Source organism: Xiphophorus couchianus, chromosome 11 (assembly GCF_001444195.1).
Source record: "Xiphophorus couchianus chromosome 11, X_couchianus-1.0, whole genome shotgun sequence".
NCBI classification, from domain to species: Eukaryota; Metazoa; Chordata; class Actinopteri; order Cyprinodontiformes; family Poeciliidae; genus Xiphophorus; species Xiphophorus couchianus.
Genome location: NC_040238.1, coordinates 11,770,639 through 11,791,496, shown reverse-complemented (window position 1 = coordinate 11,791,496; position 20,858 = coordinate 11,770,639). Strand labels below are relative to the sequence as shown.

Sequence of the window (20,858 nt, the reverse complement as noted above, 5' to 3'; positions counted from 1 at the left end):
GAGCTAGAATTTGTTTCCATATCAGGTTTGATACATATAATATCAGATTGGTCCGACTCTAATTTTGTGGAGCAACTTTGCAGCTCTTCATGTTTAGACCATTTTTCATTTGCATTTGTTTCATTGATTGTGGGTTTTTGTTTGTACACATTTACGCCTGTTTGCTGCATGTTTGTACCTGTTGGCTACTTTATTTCCCCGACTGTTTTACTCATTCTTGAATCTCTGTAGCAATTTGAGACAGAACTCGGCGCACAGAGATGATGCTTAGGCCTCAACGTTCACGAATAAACACTAAGCTCCCAGCTGGAGAAAAGGACACAGACCTCCAAAAAGCTGTGCTGGTTGCTGGGAGACTGAAGGAGAACACACCGCTACACACCTCATCTATTTACACCAGCACGTTTAGGTAGGGAGAGTCGGGACAGATTACCGGGCTTCAGCACAAGCATTTAAGGTTCTGGATGGAACAGTTTTAAAAAAGGACCTTTGACCAAACTCAGCTTGTTTGAGTTCTTTAATAAAAAATACTTTGATGCCTACAACACAGAAATAAATAGCTCTCTATGCTGCTGTTTAAAATCTAAAACGTACACATCAGACTTCAGAGCTTCAATGTGATCAACTATCCAGACATTTTGGATTTTCTTCATACAGATTGCTTCTGTCAAGGTTTTGGCACAAAAAGCTAAAAATACTTTGAACTGGGCTCAACAAACAGGATGGTACAGCACTGCTGAGACTGATGGTGGAGGAACAGAAACCTCCCATCTAAATAATAATAAATACCACATGTGAAAATATGTTGGTATTTGTATCTAGTATAAAATAATAATTCTCATTAAAAATCTTATCTTTAAGCAACTAAACCAGCTTCATTATTGTTTCCATCAGTAGGAACATTAATCCAGTCAGAAAGATATACAGATATAAATTGTTTATTGATGTTTTTTCAGACTAGTTTCTTTTCAGTCACATTGTGAAGCAAAGCTAATGGCAGTTTATGGTGCAACTTGATCATTACTAAAGGGGCAGTATTACGTGTTTTCCAGGCACATGGTGCCATTTAATAGCACAATCAAAGTAACTATGTTACCTTCAGTTGTTGTAAAAAGGCTATGTACATCAAATATGACTTAAAATACATTTTACTTTGTAATTTAACACCTTGAAATTGAGCCTCTGCTTCTGTAAGAAACTCCTGCTCTTTCTGAAGCTCCGCCTTCAGGACTTCATCACAACATGGCTCCTCTATTAACAACGTTTTTACCAGTGGCTCACTGGCTCACGCCTCGAAGGCGGGGCTAGGTTCAGCCAGGCATTTTCCACAGCTGAATGGTTGCCATGGAGATTGAAGATTTCTCAAGCATGCAGGAAATAATCAAGGCAACACTCCATGTATGATTTTGATGAGGGAATAACATTATAACATAATGGAAAGCTCAAAAAAGTTGACTTTTACATAATACTGCCCCTTTAAAGTATAAATCACTATCGGAATTTAACCTGAGAATATTTGATGTTTGGCGTTTTCTTCTGGCGTTGACGTGATTTGGTTGCAGTATGACAGAAAACTGGCAGTGTGAGAGGTTGCCAGATCAGCTCTGCCTAGAGGGCTCTGTCACGGTTGCCAGGTTGAGCATCTTCTCTGTTTGACAGTTTGAGCTGGAGACTGACCAGATGTCGCCCATCTCTATGAAATCATCAGAGAGAGAAATGATCATTAATACGTACAGGATGGAGCATTACTCTGCAGACAAATCACAGTCTTGCTGAAAGATGTAGACAAGCACTGCTGCAAGAAAGTGTCTGTAAAAAACTGGCAGAAGTTTCTGACTCTGAGTGGAGCTTTGTATTCGTTACTGATCCACCCACGCTCTCATTTCATCCATAAAACTCTGAAGAATCCGTCTCCAGATATGCCTTGACCCAACCTGGACACCTCAGCTGACGAGTTCAGCCTTCCTTACCTTGGCCAGGTCTCTGAACTCTGAACCTCTGGGTTTCCTAGGTAGGATGCAGTTATTGAACCTGACAGAACTGGAAGATAATGGGTTCCTGGTTGCTACACACTTCATCCTTCTCAAATTAAATCAGTTAATTTGCGTCTTTTTACTTGCTGCACGCTTCTTAAGACCCTGTTGACTATTTGTAACAACAAAACGTTTGATGGTTCTGTGATCACAACATCTCAGCAATTTCAAGAATACTGAATCATCCTCAGAGACCTTTGGTCTTCTTTGTCTCTTCAGAATCAGTTAAACCATTAAAGAAAAGAAGTTGCCTAATGGTTCTGCTCACCTTGATGCAGGAAGTTGTGTAGGCCACACCTCATTACACAGATACGCAGCTATGATTAAATCCATTCAGGATTCAACTTTATCCAGCTTGGAGTTAGAAAATAAGCCTAGAATTTATTATATGGTCAAAATACTCGCCTATTATTTGTGCACAGTATACAGTGAATAATAATACACAACGCCGATAGCTGAGTTGTACTTTTAGGTCACCTGGTTTGTTTTGCCTGCAGCTGTCGTTATCCTGCTTCACTTCTCGGTCCGAGCAGAAAGCCAGTCTTCGTTCCCGCCACCTGCAGTTTAAAAAAAATTTATCAAAAAACATTTTTTTCTGCATACCTGTTCGATTTCTGTCTCAGAAGGATGCAGACAGGTAAAAAAAACAAGCGTTGGTTCACCTGTGAAAATAGAAGATGGCGACGACCAGCATGAAGGAGAGGACGTCGGTGAGAATCCACATCAGGTTGTATTCTTCTGGACTCTGACACACACAGGCAAAAAGTGTTGAATTGAATGTTTGAATTGTTTTTTCACATTAGAATATTAAAATAACCTGTGTGACTCAGAATTTATAAAAGTAAAAAGTCAGGCCCTAACTTTCAAAACCACCGTGTTACACTAATTTGGATATGAATCAATTAGGGAAATAATATCTTGGAAGGTCAACCGGCAGGTGCCATTGGTTCACACCTGTTTTCACCCAGTTCAGTGTCGACTAAAAACCGAACTTCATCTGACTTTACCCTCACTGTTACTGCTGAATAAAACCCCTGTTTAAAATAAGCAAGCAAGGCTTATAATACACTGAGGGAAACCCTGTAATTACTTTATGTTAGTATGTTTTAGTGACTAAATTAAAAATATTGCATTTTAAAAATCACTTTTGGAAAAATGTTGAAGAGGTTTAGTCCCATTTGTTACCAATAAATGTTATCTTCAGAATAAAATGCACTAAGTTTTTGCACTTCAGACCTTTTAGTGAGCAGCTCTGATTGACATCGGACCCACCATGAGGAGGAGCGGGGAGTCCAGGGTCCGGAGCAGCTGGGGGGCGTTGGTGGTGACCGAGTGGACCCCAGTGCACCAGGCCAGAGAGTAGAGCCACGGCTGGCTGATCACATACAGGTTGGTGCTGATGTTCACCGCTGAATACTCTCTGCAGGTGAGAACAGCAGCAGCGTTGGTAGAGAACCCAGTGGGCCCTCTCTGCTCCGCAACACACACACGGACCTGGTGAGCTCGGCTGACATGGAGCTGTAGGGCAGGTTGAGTCTGACGATGTTGTTACGCTGCAGCTCCTCTAGAGGGAGTCGAGTCCCGGACGTCTGTTGGAGGCCGGGATCCGACTGGTGGACCCAGGATCTCTGATCGGACGGCAGCCACAGAACCTAAACTTGCAGACGTTAGTGCCTGCTGACCAGGGAGTCGTCATTCACCGGGCAGCAACTTTACATCAAAAACAGCAGACGAAAAAACAAATCCCACTTCCAGCTGCAGCCAACCATTATTCTGGCGATTAATTGGAATGAAAACAGGCAAATGCTGCAGGTTTTTCATTTAACCACTTAAGAATCTCTTATGCTATTTTAGAAATACATTAAAAGATGCAAATAAACAATTAAATTTGTTTTTAAATGAGAAAATAAACATTTTATTACCTAAAATGCAATAACAGCATTACTTTGGTGAACTCTTGTTCATTTGAAGCAAAGAATGCACCTGCAGCTACAAAACATCAACATGTGAACATTTCTTCTTGACTTAACATCATTAAGATCTGGTGATAATTTTTTATTCATTGATTAATAATTGGATAGTAAAAGATGCTTCATTGGAGTTTTTCCCCCTTTTTTTTTTTTTACAGAATCTGAACAAGGTGAAGCTGAAAGACCCACTTGAAGATAGAACACATTTACAGACAAAGTTTTTTTTATCTTAAATGTAAAATATATTTTAAATAATTTTTTGTACAGTTTTTACTGCTCTAAGTATGTTGTTCTTTCAGCAATTTACCTTTTTAACGAGTCTCGATACTCCAGTTAGCGATTAATCATAACTAAATTTATTGATGATGATTTCAGTAATTGATTAATAGAGATTTATCATAATTAAATCTCTTGCTCTATGCTTTTTTCCTCTGCTCCCTCCCTGCCCTGCTTGCTCTGTTTTTCGTCTTTTTCTATATTTTTGGAGCCTTTCGTTGCACATCCTCCAAATCTACAAATTATAGATCTGGTCAACCAATCTCTCAATGCAATTGATCACATTTTCTTGACGAGAAGACTGAACACAGGAGAGCCCTCTTGTCCTGCGGGGACACACTCGGCGGGATTCACCCTGGATTTATTCATGATAACAGGATTTCTGCTGTTTGGAGCTTGCGGATACTTGACTTACTGACAAATTTGTGACGGACTTGGCCGAACTAGCGAACACTCAGGCTGTTGGTGTGGAAAGAGACACAAGTTGGATGTGAGTCTTGCTGAGACTCGCAGCCCAGCTGAGGACTCAATACTCACTAACTAAAGATGGAATCGATCTTGGAGAAGTTGTTAGTTTCGGCTCAGTGGAACGACCAAACTACTTTGGATAATTGGAAACTGAGATGAATCGGAGAGACTTTAGGGAAAACTGAAATTTATAATCTACCCGACCTAAGACATTCTGTATCTGAACTGGTTTTCCCGTGTTGCCTTGGAAGGGCTGCATATTTCTAATCTCCTTGAGGATATGTAAACATAACGTTCCTGTTATCTATGCAGCTGTGGAGCTGAGCGCTCCCAAAGACATCATGCCTTGCCAACAATATCTTTATCAGATTTCTGCCGGGAGGCTGAGCAACGTGGTTTCATGGCCCTGTGATGTCACTTCCTTCACTCATGTCTTTGTTTTGCCCTTTGTTTTGTCTGAATGTTGCCATTTGCCCTAATGTGTCCTTTCCTCTGTTTTATTTTGTTAGAAACTGTAGAGTTCTCACTATTTAGATGGAGAGAGACTGATATTATTTCAACCCAGAAAAGGAATTAGAACGAACTTAGAATCCAGAAAAAATTCTTCCAGAACAGGAACATTTAGTTTTTATTATTACTTAGAAATTGTGGAGTGCTCATTACTTTTACACATTTAGAGCACACTTAGAAAGTCCAGAGAAAACTTACTTATCTAGCAACCCAGAACAGGGATTAGAACTTGGAATCCAGACAAACTACTTCAGCAACTACTTTTTAGACTCCTATTCTTCCAACCCAGAAAAGGAATTAGATTAGAGGATACTTACTTATTGCCTTGTTGCTGAACATGTGCTATAAAAATAAAGTTACCTTTACCTTTTACCATTAGATCAATCGTTTGAGCCGTACTTTATACATGAACATATTTATCGTTAAATTGGTTTAAATGAGATTAATCAGCCCTATCTTGCAGTTCAGTATGATTTCACTGATTATAAAGCTGGCTGTGGTTTACAATGGGCCACATCCAAGCAATTTAATGGGAAGTTGAGTGGAAGAAAAAACTCTGGTGGACAGTTTTTTTAATTCTTCCTTTAAATTTTCTGAGAAACAACATTTTGTGCTTAAATTTTTATCTGATAAACATGAAATAAACCACTGTAAAAATATACTAGCTTCAGTTTTTGGACTGAACTACAGGAAAAAAAACTACTTTTAAATGATTAATGTTGTAATTTATCACAATGTACCAGCTGTCCTGTCCTTGTATGCACACAAATGTTTTATTTTTACAGAAAAACAATTTTAATTCTGATTTAAGGAAAACATTTAAAGCTATTTAAACATTAAATAGCCCTGAATGAGTTTTACCTGCGATGACTGGATGGACGACACATTGTAGAGAACATCCAGGGTTCGCTGGATCCAGCTGTTGCTGTACGGGTGGCCGTAGGGCGGGCGGTAGAGGTCAAAGATCACCAGTTTCTGAGCCTGACCCGCCAGCTGCAGGAAGTCCTGCAGGCTGCAGACCGACTGGTTTCCCGCTCGCTGCCGCTCCTCCTGCCGCAGCGAACCGGCTGTCCCAAATGGATTTTGCTTTAAGGTACAAAGAGAAAAAAAAGAAAAGAAATCAAAGCCCAGTTATTTCTGTGACAACACACCGATCGATGCGTTTTCCATTTGCTGGCAGACTGCGTGTTGCTCTGGATTCGGTCATGAGGAAAATATGGTCAACATGTTCCAGCTGGACTTCAAGCTACACCAGAGCTGCTGAACTTCTGATGCTGCCTCCACACTCATTGGCGCTCCAGGTAAAGATGACCAAGAAGCGTTAAAAAAAAGGAATATTTAATTTCTAACATGTCTTTACACTGCTGCAGTTAAAAAAAAACAAATACTCTAAGGACATTTATTCAGTAGGGAGTAAGGGGGGAATCCAGTATGAAAGAAATAAAAATCTATTATATTAGTATTCCTCTGCATTTACAGTAGATGACCAGTAGGAGGCAGTGTCTGAATCAACAAAGTCCAACTATATGGATTATTATATGCACTTTTGTCACATCCCACAGTAAAATTCAAGCATTTTTAAGGTAAGTTTTCAAACTTTTTCAGCACCAAACTTTGGAGATAAAACCAATACAACTTGACAAAAAAAGCCAGTTTCAATTCACTATTAAATATCATTTGCTACTGTTAATAATTTGATTGTGATTGTATTCTATGTTCTACAGAAAAAATGTGTTTGTGTCTTTTCATCAGCTGTATGAAACTATCCGGTTTAAACTGTAGCGTTTTCCAAATTTAAGGTTTCATTGCACTTTATTACAAAGTTGCTAAGTTTTGCAATAGAGTTTTATACAGGAATCAAGCACTTCCAAACCGTGGACACACCAAGTAGAGGTTCACGACTTTTCCAAGACAGAAACTCACGGAGAGGAACCAGGAGCCGGCGTTCAGGCCCTCCAGCTCGCTCCAGGTGAACGTGGCAGCAGGGGCGCCGGTCCGGTTTGGGAAAACCTCCTGGACGTTGGTGGTGCGCTGCAGGTTGTGGTCGTGCATCAGGAAGGGCACGCCGTCGTAGCTGCAACCACACAGCGAAACCTTTTACATGAAATTACTGAAACAATCAATCAAATGAATCGTGATTAATCAATTATTAAAACAATCGTCTACTAATTTAGTCATCAATTCATTGTTTTAACTGAAGTATACAGATTCAAAAAAAAGGCAATTCGCTGAAAGAACAACACTCAGAGCAGTAACTAAACCAAAACTGTATCAGAAATATATAATTTTTAATTTGACATTTGATTGTTTGCATATTTAATGTGTTTCTAATTCTGTACAGAAAGGCTTCAGTGGTTGAATGAAAAACCTGCAGAATGTGACAAATATTTTTATCTGATTAATTGATTAATGGTCAGAACAGCTGATTCTTTATAATATTACAATATTGTGTCTTTAGAATAATCAGACACAGCAAGTTTTTCCAGCGCAGCGTTGAGGTTCGGCTCATCGGCACCAAACGGACCTTATTGCAACGTCCGTCTCCAGGCCGTCGCTTCCGGCTTCCACCGCCTTCTCGAACGACATCAGCGTGTTTTCTGGAGCGAGCTGCGCAGCGGAGGAGAGGCAGAACCAGAACCCTCACATCCAGAAGGATAAATATTTAAATGAGTCAGTGGACAAACCGAGGCTTTCAGCTCGAGAGATTTAAAAACAGGTGAAAGGTCAGAGTCGCAGTTTGACTGGAACTTTTCAGGTGCAGCTCAAAAAACTAAAAGATTTTAATTTTGGACACTCATTTCCAAAATATCTGTTCATTTTGATGTCTAGCAGATAATCAGGAACAGGAACTCAGCCCCCCCCAAATTTAATATTACATATAATCATCTTTAAAAGAAAAGAAAAGCTTTTTAACATATAAATGTTACGTTTTGGCCACATTATGAGCTACACACTCATGGGGAAGACTGAACACTGAAGCCACAAAAGGTCGTTACTAAAAAACAAGCTGGGAGTTCACAGAGAGCTGCATGCAGGCATATTCATAAAAAGTTGAGTGGAAGGAAGAAGTGTACCAGAAAAAAGGATAACTGCAGTATTAAGAGGATTGTGAAGAAGAAAATATTCAAGAATTTAGGGAAACTTTGCATTGATGCAGTAATTAAATGCAAAAGGAGCCCAGACCAAACATAGAAATGAACTTATGCTAACTTTTAACCAGTTTGTATTCAGATTTTTTCTAGATATATGAAGTTCTATAGAATTTCATTCTTTCAGGTGGGATCCATTGATTTCATTTATCTAATGAATAAAAACCCTGAGATCAGGCTTAATTCATGAAATCCGCCTGATTAATTTCCTTTTCTAGAGTTAAACCGAATCGTTTTAACAGCTCTGACAGGCGGGCCGCTCACCATCGGCGCCCCCCGGTGGCCGATCAGCGCCGGCGCGGGGCCCAGCGTTCCTTTCTGTTTGATGCAGGGAGAGTACAAGCCCAGAGGAACCAGGTAGAGGGTCAGCAGGACGGACAGGTAAACCCCCACGATCAGCCCCCGCCTCACTGCAACAGAAACATCAGGTTTTAAAACGCTGCATCGTCGAGACGCTTCAAACGTTGACGACGCCGTCTAACTTTAGCAGATTAGGGAAAAAACAACAAACAGATTGAGATGAGATTCATTTCAATAATTGTTTTAGTAATGTCAGATCACTTCATGTATTCTGCATGTAAATGTGCAGAGATAGAAGCTGTGAGTTTGTCAAGACGTCAAAAAAATAAAGTTTTCTGGGCAAAAAGTTCCAGAACTTTAATTTTTAATTTTGGAATAAATTAAAAACATTTAGTGATAATTATTGCAGAATTTTCTACAGCAGAGTATGAAAGGAAAGTAAAAACAAAAGGAAGGAAGGACAGGAGGAAAGCAAGAATTAGAGAAGAAAGGAAGGCGACAACAGGACATTTGGTCAGTGGGATTAGGAATCCAGTCTGGAAAACTCATTTAGTTGTTCTTTTATATATTTAATCCAGATCTGGAATAATCTGGAATCAACTTTCCCGACTCCAGATGAGAACAGATCACGATGAAGATCAGAAAGTCTTTAGGAGACTGACATTAAAGCCAGATCACCAGAGTAAATGTTTCTATCAAATTTTGTTTCAGTGTTCAGACACCATTTTGTTTTCAACCCGAAGTGTCTCCTCACCGCTGCTGTTCATGCGGAAGACGTGCAGAGCAACAGGCCAGCCCAGTGATGTCATCAGCAGAACGCCGCCGAGGTGCAGGTACGGCGCCGTCACCTGCTCAGGTGATCAAACACACCATCAGTGGTGATGAGGAAGAGGAGGAGGAGGAGGAGGAGGAAGATGTTACCTGGAAGGAAAGCAGCAGAGTCGTCCATTCTTCTCCCCACAGGTCGGATAAGACCGCAGTGGCTGCGACAGAGAAGATCAGGCTGATCAGGATCCCAACCTGAACACAAACAGGAAGAAGGAGAGTCAAAGGTCAGAGGTCAGCAGCCTTCCCGGTCTGAATTAATGAAATTCGCCTTGAGGCGCAGAAACCGACGAGACTCTTTGGAAGAAGTAGGTTTTAGGGAAACTTAAGAATGTAAATCTAACTTAAAGAATCACTTCAAACTTTTATCACAATGAAACTAAATGAATGAAAAGTTCCAAATTTATTTAACAGTTTTCAGCCTGATGACTAAACTACACTCAAAAAAGAAAACAGGCGATCCAACTTTTACAAAAACTGAGCTGATTTGTTACAAGTAATCCAAGAAGGTTTATCCAAGGAAGTTCATTAAGTTGTCATGACGTCATCATTTTCTTTTTAAGTTCTCTTTTTCAGTGTTCAGGAGCCTTTTGACCTTCCAACGTCTCTCTGTCCAGCTTTCCTGCCAAACGGCCAGGCAGAGATGTAAAGAGGAGCAGCAAAAGCAAACGAGGTGGATTAGCAGAGCTAGCTAACAACCGATGATGTCATCAGGACACGTTATTGTGGAATATCGTCTCCGCTGTTCACAAATTGAGCTGTTAGTGTCATTACAGTCATGAAACTGTCAACAACCAAGAGTCAGATTGGCTGACTGCTGCTTTAATATAAGATGCAAACAGTTTTGAATTTAATGCACTTTGCAAGCAACGTCTGGCTTCTGATGCAGACTTACAGTATGTTGAATTAAATATATTGTAATGTAAAATACTTTTTTTTTAATCTATCTGATCTTAACCCAAACCGGTGCTGAGTTCAGGTTACCTTGTGACTCCAGTGTAAATGAAGCTTCTGGCCCTCAGACAGTAAACACACCGCCAGGAGCTGCAGAAAGAAACAGAACAGAAACAGCTTGAGACACTTTGCTCACTTCCTGCTTTTCGCTCGCTGCAGGTTGCTCAGTGTTCCTGCCACGTTTCTGGAAGCACTGCGTGTTTTCCAGACTTCTTCAAAATGGCTTCCAGCTCCATGGAGTCTAATCAACCAGAATTAGCAGCTTAAAGCTGCGAAATCCTGAAAATGAGGGGCTTATTCTGTATTTTTAATGATATTCATATTTTAAAAAAAAAAAAAAAAAAAAACTGTTTTGCCTTTGATAGCAAATAAAAACAATTAGTACTTACAAAAAAATTCATAACATGATCTGTGACACCATTAAACTGGCGTTTATGCTGCATTATAAAAACACAACAGTCTTTAACAAACAAGAAAGTTGGTATTTTAAGTAACTGTAGAGACTATTTTAGCTGTTTAATCTTTCACAAAAAATTAATAACTGCTCATAATTTAACTTAAAATAGTTTCTAATGTTTGTTTGAAGCCTTAGGGTTTGAAATCTACCATTTTAGTTCACTTTAAAATAGAATGTTTTAACTCAGAAGAAATATTAGCCTCATCTGAACAAGAAGGAAAAACTGCAGCATTCACATGTAAAATATCAACTTATTTAAAGACGGATCATTTACATTTTGATAAAAAGGTGATAACTACATGCACAGCATGTCGGCGCCTCACCATGAGCACAGTGACGTAGGTGAAGAACCCTGCAGAGATGACCAGCAGAACCACAGACCAGGGGAACCAGAACCCCAAATGACCAAAGTTAAACCTTCAAACCAGCAGAGGAGCAGAGAGAGGGTCCATTTAATACAGTCGGAATGAAAATAAGGTCCATTTAATGAAATAACGCATTGACAGAAAATAAGCTTTTGTTTTATCGACAAAACTGTCGAAAGAAACAGAGAGAGAAAGAAAGAAAAGGGGGGAAAAAAACAGGGGAAAGATCCAGAGAAACACACAAAAAGAAAGAAACAAACAGACAAAAAAGAAACAAAGCAAAGAAAAAAAAACTCAGTAAAAAGAAAGGAATAGAGAAACAAACAAAAAACAAATGGAAGCAAAGACCCAAAAAAGGAGAAAAAGAGAAAACAAAAGATGAACAAAGGAAGAAAAAGAGAAAAAAAACAACAAAACAAAGAGAGAGGTGTGAAAAACACATAAAAAACAACTAAGCAATCTTAGTAAATTTTGACCAAATTTATATCAGTTTAGAAATGTTAGTCTTTAAAAATCACTTTTTAAGCTCATTTCTGAAAGCAAGAAAAAAAAAATCATTCAACCCTGAAAAAGTGTTTTTGAAATTTCTTCCTCTCCCACGAGAGTTAAAAAGGTTAATCAGCGGCGGCGCGGCGGGGGATTAGGACTGGTTAAATAACATTCATTTCATGAAACTCAGAAAATAAACTATCTAAATGTTTCCAGTAGAGAAGAACAACAAGGAGGACGTAGAATTAGAAAATTAGTTTAAGTGCAGGAAAGGTTGTTTAACCACAGTGAGCGGCAAACATCTGGCTGTGTTTAGGCCTGCAACAAGCAGAACAGGAAACCTTTCCAGAGGACTTGTGGAAACAAGTCTTTGCTCAGTTTTAAGGCAACAAGAGTTAATTTCCCAGGAATTCAAATATTGAATCATTTAAAACAAGCAGGACAACAGAGTGAAGACGAGCTGCGTGTCGAGGAGACGCAGCAGAAGGAATCTGCTCCTAAACAAATATTTAAACAAATCTTCCCTCCTCTCCTTCATCAGGTTCAGGAGTAAAACTGCTCCAGTTTGTGTAGACGTGTTGCACACAGAGTAAACTGTCTGACCCACCAGTCAAAGTCGTTGTAGTCGTTCTCTGCTTGTCCCCAGAAGTAGAGGAAGAGCAGCGTCAGACAGAAAGCGACGACCAGCAGGGCGAACGACGCTCCCTCCAGCTGCGGACGCCACAACCCAACAGGACATTTACACAAAACCTTACGTCAAAATCACACAACAATATTCTGACTTTATCTGATGATTCATTTTATATTTTCATTCTCTGCCACCAGAATGAAAAGAAATGAGGACTTGGATTATGTAACTCTATGCATAAGAGCTTCACTTCTCAAAAATACTCAACTAACCCAGAAATATTAGTTGAGTTGACGTGCTCTCATGTTATTTCCATTTTATTATGATTCTTTTCATGTCTGCGTTTTGGTTTTATTTTATTTTATTAGTATGTGCAGCACAAATTGGAATTGGAAATTGGAAAATATTAAACTTTTTCACTCTTTTGTTTTAACTTGTCTGGTTTGCTTTGTGCCCTGCGACAGACTGGCGACCTGTCCAGGGTGAACCCCGCCTCCCGCCTGGAACGTAGCTGGAGATGGGCACCAGCAACCCTCCCGACCCCATTAGGGACAAAGGGTGAACAGAAAATGGATGGATGGATGGATGGGTTTGCTTTGTTGCTTAGTTATGCAGTTCCTCCTCCTGTTTTTTTTTTTTTGTGATTCCAAAATCGTGGAAATTCACTACGAAACCACAAATCCCTGCAATTATTCATACCAATGATTGTGAGTTTATTGCAAAATTTACCACAAAAATACTATAGTCAAAAACGTTGATTTTAAGTGACAAACTCCCACCTGCAGGTGGCAGTATTTCTTACTAGAGAGGTGCGATAATACCGTTACTAAGTAAATACAGTGCCAGTATCGCCTATACTAATATTAATATTGATACCAGTACATTTTATTTAAGTTTTATATATCTAACTTTAAATCTCTAGTTCTTTTTGTAGATTTTTTTTTCTTCCTTTAATTGTTTTGTTAAAAACTCTGACAGAATTTGAACACAGTTTATAGGTGCCTACAAAATATTTTAATAACATATTTGGGTAATTTCTTTCTAGGTAAAGAGCAAAGCCATTTGATTTTCATATATTTCATTTTTTGAAGCAGAAATGAACCCGCAGGGTGCGAACAGAAGCGACCTTGTCGCCCATCGCTTTGTTTACGGTTGTGGCCTGCAGATTTATGGACGGACCAGAAACACAAAACACAAAGGTTCCACTCGGACGTTTTGTAGGTAAAAGAAAAAAAAAAAAATGCAATAAACTTAAGTTACATTTTTAGCATGTTAAAATCTATGTAACCATTTAATCAAAACTATCACAATAAGTTCCTCGCTGTAGTTTAAAACCATCTTCTTCAGAACATGCTGAACATTTTTTATGCATTGGCAACAATTTTTTAAGCCAATAAATTAAAGTCTGATCTGTTCACCTCGGAAGGAAATTACATCACCTTTTCCTTCATAACATCCTTAATTTATTTAATGTCATCATTCCAAGCAGCCAGGCTTTCCTATAATCCCGATCTTGAGTTCTTTGAGCTAATTTGGCAACATTTTCCCCCTGAGGCAGATTACAGAATATCCTGGCTGCGGACAAGGAGAATATAAGTTGTTGAGACATTTTTCCATGGTTCTGTTCTTCACATTCTTGCGCAAAATTAACTATTCCTGAGCTGCAGCACTGCCCCACAGTGTCTGACCTTGCTGCAGCAGCAATCTTCTGGCTGACCCCTGCTCCTCTCGTAGCGCCTCCAGCGACAGCCGTACAGACCCGACAGACACCGCACGAAGGGCCCGTGTTCGTAGCGCTGCAGCAGTTTGGCGCGGAGGCCAAGCAGGCGCTGCGAGAACCTGGACGCCATCGCTGGATACGTCATGAGTCAACCACCATCCTGCTGACACACACCTGAGGAGCAGAAAACACACCTTGAGACGGCGCTGCGGCGAGGCGGGACTGGTCATGATTACAGGGATTCATCGATTATTAGAATAATCGGCAACCAATTTAGCGATCAGTTCATTGTTAACTGGAGAGCACAGGCTCAAAAAGAGTTGTTTTCTGAAATAACAGCATCTTCAGAGTAGTAATGAAGGCAAAACTGATTTTATATTGAACTTACCCCTGCTTGGCTCTTAGATTGACACTATAAAGTTTAAATATCTATATATATATATATGTTTATTCCGCACTTTCAGGACAAGATACAAGATTAAGTGACTCGACTGCAAGTCGGTCATAAACTATGGCACAAGGTTTTTCTTTGTTCTGGCGTCTTCTGGTCAATTTTTGTGTAAAACAGCTGACACAAAAAGTAGCCTCTCATTTCCAAAGTACCGGGTAACCACAAAAGGCGTGGTATTATTGCTTTTCTGCTTTTCATGCACATAAATAAAACGCAGTCTCTAAATTTGAATTCTTGAGGTGTGCCGTCTGTTGTGTGTGATCACATTTCCATAGACCGTTTGCATTTAACGTAAAACCTTCGTCTATATTACAGACCCAATGTGTTTCACACGCGTCTCACATCGATGACGTTAAAGTTGGATAAAATGCAACATGACAGTTCAGACTGCAGACGCTTTTTATTAGTAAATATTTGTTACATATTGTTGTGTTTTAGTTTAGTAGTAGCTCTAGTTTTCTCATACTTAGGTAAATTTGTAGGTGCATAATTCAAACAGATCATATTATTGCGATTACATCAATTAGGCAATAGATATTCAACAGGAGATACCATTTTCAAAAACTGTATTCAGTTATTGTTGAACAACCAACTGACTGGTTTTCTTCCAACTCTTATTGTCGCCATTTTGAGCTCCAGCGTTAAGCGCCAGCAGCAGAACAGAGGGCCGTAATCTGACCAGCTTTCACTTCAGTTTGAAAGGCTAATAAAAAGAATCATAAACACAAAAACGAAGGACATTACAACTATAAACTTCAGTATACTTTAGTTTGTTTTATAGACGCATGACATAGTTCCCCATGAATTACCATCTTTTTATATTATATGGTTAAAATAAAAATCTATTTCAGTTTTCTTTCTTTCGTTAGTTTTAGTTTCCTATAAAAACCTTGAACTGGAGCAGAGAACAGATGTCAGCGGTGTGGTTCTTTTCTTCAGTGTCAGAAGGGGAGAAAACTATAAACAATATTGTTAAATATTAGTTATTGATCACAGTAACTCTAATGTCCAGTGTTGGTATTGATCACATTTTTAAAATGAAACACAGCAGCACCTTTTCATTAGGGATCCACTGATTTAATAATCTGGGCCAATGTTGGGTGAAAACTGTTGCTATGGCTGAAAACAAACATTAATCGATATTACATATATTAAACCACACTTTTAACACCACTAAAAAAAACCCAACAACCACATGGCGGAGTTTTCTGCATCACAGTCACATGACCAAACAAACAGCACATGACCAACAGACACACAAACAGGAACAATGTGGAGATAAGCATCGTTTGCAGCATTAGTGCTGTGACGCTTCCTCACATCAAAATCTATAAACAAACTTTATTATGACTACAGCTTGAACAGCAACAACACATTCAGGAATGTAGGATTGTCTTGGTTTTGTTCTCTGCAGCATCATCCGTTCTCAGTCCCTCAAAAGGTGCCAGTCGGATTCGACCTCCAACCTGAGTTTTTCCTTCCGGCAGATTTCAGGTCAACCTCAGCAGAGCCACACCCGAAACTTCATCCCTGTAATCTCCTATCTTTGTTTTGTTGTTCTTTGTGCAACCAAAAATATGATATACCTTCCCGCAGACAGCCAGAGGCAGAGTTGCAGCAGCTCCTATTCTTATTGTACTACAGGAGGACAGATGTAACTGATCTGCTGGGTCGGCTCGTCGGCTTCCTCTCCAATTACTGAAACATTCACGCATTTTAGCAGCTAAAAAGGTGATTCGCTCTGCACACAGATGGATTCTGTCCATTGCAGTTATTACAGCAAATTAAAACCCAAAATTCAATGTCTCTGACAATATTTCATCAGGACAATAAAAAAATGATTTTTATTACAGATATTTGGCCTAAAATGTTGGTTGGGGCTCGTTTTGCATAAAGGAGATCAGTGGCGGGAATCTTTTACTGTCTCACAATTCCATTGAAAATCGATTTTGGATTCAAAACAGTTACTCACAACCATTTCTGCTTTAAACTATAGGCGTATAAAGGCTCTTAACGATCTATAACAGTTTGCTTTGCAAGGCAGAATGACAAATAGAAACAATAAAGGGTCTTATTTCACATTTATTAAGTTTTAAATATTAATCCATGCATCCTCAAAAAGTCCGGAAAGAGCGCCACACGTTTCTGCAGACAGCCTCCTCAACGAGCTGCAATCTCCATCCAGAGGTTTTCAGCCATTTGACAGCCTGATTATTATTCTAGTTATTTAGTGAATAATCAGAAACAAGTGGAGATAATTCCTCACTGAGTCGGATTCAAGTCGCCTACAGATAAAACAAAATGTCAGCGGAAGAGGACTAGTTGATCTGAGGGGAATTTAAAGGTAATTTTATTTATATAGCACATTTTCAGCATCCAGGCAACACAAAGTGTAATATCAACAACCCTGTCCGAACACATTTCTCCATAAAACATGCCAACAAACAACTGACCAATCACAGGTATCACAGGTATGACTGAACTTGGCCCCGCCCATTTGCGTTAGTTCCCGTTTTGGTCAATCTTCGTTTTGTGAACCTTGGCCAGTTCGGTCTTCCTGGGATTTCAATAAAAAGCTAATTGTGTCCAAATGTCTTCACGAAGACGGACCGGTTCAGTCGCCTCTGTCTCGAGTTTCCTCCGTAGACATGGACACGTGAACGCCTCATTGAGCGGGTTGTGTCCGCCATGCTTAACGTGGTGGATTTGCTGTACTGTTTAGTTTTAAAATTGATTTTGGGATATTTTATAGCGATTCTGAATCGCAGGGAATGAAAATCAGAATTATTGTGTGAATCTTTTTTTTTTTTTTTTGCTGCTGCTGCTGCTGCTGAGGCGTCGTGAAAGTTCAGTTACTTTGACTGCGGCCTTTGGGTCTTCTTCACTGATGGGTCTGGTGGCTCTCAGACCAGTTTGCAACAATCCAGGTGTTCCTCTCCTTACTTCAGGTAGATAAAAAAAAAAAAAGAGTGAAACGTTTCAGGTCACCCTGACATGAAAAGTCAGGGAAGAATCCAAAATTGGAAATAACTGCAAAGTGCTGTAAACCGTCACGTAGCCATGTCTTGTAAACATTGCAGCTGTAGACAATTCCTGGAAAAGTTTATAGGACTCCAGCTTGAAACGAGCCAAGAGCTCTGGGTCAGAAAACGGGAGTTCATCAGATTAAAAGTGTCAGATATATAAATATGACAAGATATCTTGTTAATGAACGAGATTTGTTGCAATTGTGGAACTTTGTGTACTCAGATATGCTGAGTTCATCTCCTCCCTGTTGGCCCGATCCCAGCAGAAAGACCAGAGTCCTGTGTGGTTTTTAGTTTTGTAAATTTGCCACATTGTCCCCCTGACAGGAACAGATTAGCATAATAAATGTCAAAAATAGAGACCATAGTCGTGCACTGCAAAAACACCAAATCTTACAAAGTATTTTGTCTAGTTTCTAGTATGAATACCTCAGCATCACTTAAAATAAACCCTAAGCTAACTTAAAAGTAACTTATCAGCAAGATATAGAAGCTTGTTGATGTCATTAATTCTAGAATTTGAATTAAAAGTACCAGTTCCATTGGCAGATTTTTTTTTGTTTATATATATATATATATATATATATATATATATATAGTTTTATTTTTTTAACTTGTTTTAAGACTGATGTTTATTACACTGTAAGTATTTGTCCATGTGTGGTGACCGTGGAGTTCCCTAAAACTCTTGAACACCCCTTAACCTCACATTCATAACAAGGCATTCTTTGTGCGCTTTTCCTTCCACTAAATTTTCTATTAATATGCTATGGACAGGGCAGTCTCAACAGCTGGCATCTTTAGTAATATTTTACCTTCCTTGTTTAGTATCAGTGATAGTTTGCTGCTGAAGGTCAGGAGTCTTCTCCATGTCTTTATCGGCCATTTTTAAAAATATTTTAAAATATTCTTTTGAATTATAAATCTCCTGAAGTTTTCCGGGACGTTGAATTTTAGGATTTTATTTGCTGTAAAACCTCAAAAATCAACACAAGGACTTTGGAACGCGTCACTTTTGTTGGAACGTGTCACAATCTATTCCAGTTTCCCCTGGTCGATATCAATAACACAGAACAACGTTTTGAATGATTAAGGCATGTGTGGATACTTTGGCAGAAATATCTGCTCTCCAGCTGCATTCCCTTATTTCCAGGCCTGAATGCATCATGATTCCTGCAATAAAATGAAACAGCAGCGCTGTACTGTTTCTGAACAGTACATCTGTAGGTTGAAACATGACGACCAAAATGAATAATCTGGGACATTTAGATTAAATAATCCATCCCATGTTGTGTTTGCCAGTCGAAATAACAGTCAGCCTCCGTGTTAGTAAATCCTTCACTCATTTAAGCACCAAACTTTTTAAATAACTCCGTGTTTTTTGGAGCTTTTTGCCCTTTTACCATTTTTAAAGCTTATTTATTGCGTCAAAACAGCACGTCTCATCGGGTTGCCTTCATAACTGTCTCTATAAACAAAGAACGGAGCCGCTGAGCTCTGGGAAATCCGCTCAGAGGCGAATAAACCCGTAACCAGCATCGACACCAGCATCTCTTCCCGTCTTGTTTCATATTTATCCCTTCTGTTTCAGGCCGGTCTTCCTACCTCCAGGCTCTCGGTGAGCCGGCAGAGACGAACCCGCAGTGCAGAGCTCCTTCTCCGGCTGTCGCTCGGAGCAGATCTGCTGATCAGGAGGAGTCAAGAGAGCGAGAGTTACCGACACCACAACCGGAAGTAAAAGACTTAAGACTTTAAAACTTCAGCAGGTTTTCTTTAAATGTAAGTAAAAAAATCACAAAATTAACAGTGCAAAAATAAACCCGGCGTCATTTTTGCTGGTTTATAAGATCTGAACTGAACACCAGGGGCGTCTCCAGATCTATAGGGGGCCTGATGGTCATCTGGGGTGGCACACCAAAATCAAAAATATAACCAGAATACAAGTTTTGTAAGTTTATCATCACATCTCAGTGAGCCAGGTTCTGGTTCTGCGGGATGTTTCTTCCTGTTAAAGGAGAGTTTTTCCTCGTCCAGGAGGAGTGAAAGCTGCACGACTTCCTGAGAAAAAAATGTAAGCAAATTTGAATAATGAACTGAACTTGATGCACTGCTTTATTACTAGGATCAATTTGAATGTATGTGTGACTGAAGTGAAATTGAAACTTTTTGTGTAAAGTGCCTTCAGAAGTAATTATATTAAAAAACTGAATTTAGTCAATCAGATTTACTTTGTCGCTTTAAAAAAGTCTGCTTCTAATTTTTGATAAACATCTGAGAAATTTGTTGCCATTTTAAAGGAATAACCATTTTATTTCTGCTTTTAGTTTTCGTTTTTCAATGAGATGTAATTCATGAAACAAGTAAAAAAGAAGGAAAGGAAAAGGAAAGAAAGAGTTTCAAAGCAGTAATATTACTGGTACTATAGCTGTTATTCTGTTGTGGCAATGCAATGCAATTATTCCATGGATAAATGTAAACCTGCATTCGACATATCTATAAATAAACATATTAATTTGCCCCTTATGTTTAGCCAAAGTTGTCAGGAGCCATTCTGGCTCCAGTCAGGAACCAGAAAGGTGTGGGGACAAACACTTACCACACTGAGGAATTTCCACAGGTGAAGTTTTGTGAGTGAAAAGTGAAGAAAGAATCTAATCGAAGGAGAAAAGTTCTATAGAAAAACAAAGCCTCCAACCATCTGGTCCGACAGCAGTGCTGAGGTTATCTTCCTTGGTTAACAATCAGGGAGGGAAGAAAAGATGTCGTGGTCCTCAGATCTGTTATAAGCCTTATATTTCTCTTCCCCTTCACTTCCACTGTCTTCTTGGATTCAAGCTGCAGAAGGTCTAATTTCGTGGTGGTTCTAGACCCGAATTACCATCCACAGCCCAGGCAGCCTTCATTGAACCGTAAATTATTGGGAATTAGGGGAGAGAAGAGGAAAAGGCCTCAGACTGGTGCGTTTGCACGATGCCATCCAGCGCCCCAAAACAGAGCAATATTTCATTGTCTATATGAAGAGAACCAAAGAGCAGATTGTAGCTCCAGAAGTGCAAGTCGTGGACTCCTGGTCACCAGCCCTGTTTAGTCCAACTCAATCCAACTCCAGTTTGTTTGTCTAGAAGGTCCAGTTCGTTTGGGGAGGTGTGAATGCACAATCGAACTCTGGTCTACCTACAAACCAGGGTGTGGGTTCAGATGAAGAAGTTTCATTTCATATGTGAACGCCGCTCCAAA

At 39.5% G+C, this 20,858-nt stretch overlaps 1 protein-coding gene across 3 annotated transcripts; it reads right to left on the bottom strand.

The window, feature by feature from the left end:
• Positions 1-1,520: 1,520 nt before the first annotated feature.
• On the bottom strand, positions 1,521-20,349 carry LOC114152554 (glycerophosphodiester phosphodiesterase domain-containing protein 5-like). 3 transcript variants are annotated; one of them, XM_028030480.1, is made up of 16 exons: positions 19,227-19,357; positions 14,113-14,318; positions 12,404-12,507; positions 11,266-11,359; positions 10,516-10,575; positions 9,628-9,726; positions 9,461-9,554; positions 8,671-8,816; positions 7,782-7,864; positions 7,181-7,331; positions 6,119-6,343; positions 3,528-3,685; positions 3,306-3,453; positions 2,696-2,778; positions 2,511-2,590; positions 1,521-1,693 (listed from the first exon to the last, which is right to left on the bottom strand). In XM_028030480.1, exons 2-16 carry the CDS (start codon positions 14,287-14,289, stop codon positions 1,599-1,601), a joined length of 1,797 nt encoding a protein of 598 aa, XP_027886281.1. In that variant the 5' UTR covers positions 14,290-14,318; positions 19,227-19,357; the 3' UTR covers positions 1,521-1,598. The 3 variants fall into 3 exon arrangements, with proteins under 3 accessions (XP_027886281.1, XP_027886280.1, XP_027886279.1); XM_028030479.1 differs by lacking the exons at positions 1,521-1,693; positions 19,227-19,357 and adding an exon at positions 20,218-20,349 and having other exon boundaries at positions 2,117-2,590; XM_028030478.1 differs by lacking the exon at positions 1,521-1,693 and having other exon boundaries at positions 2,117-2,590.
• Between the last annotated feature and the right edge of the window lie 509 nt (positions 20,350-20,858).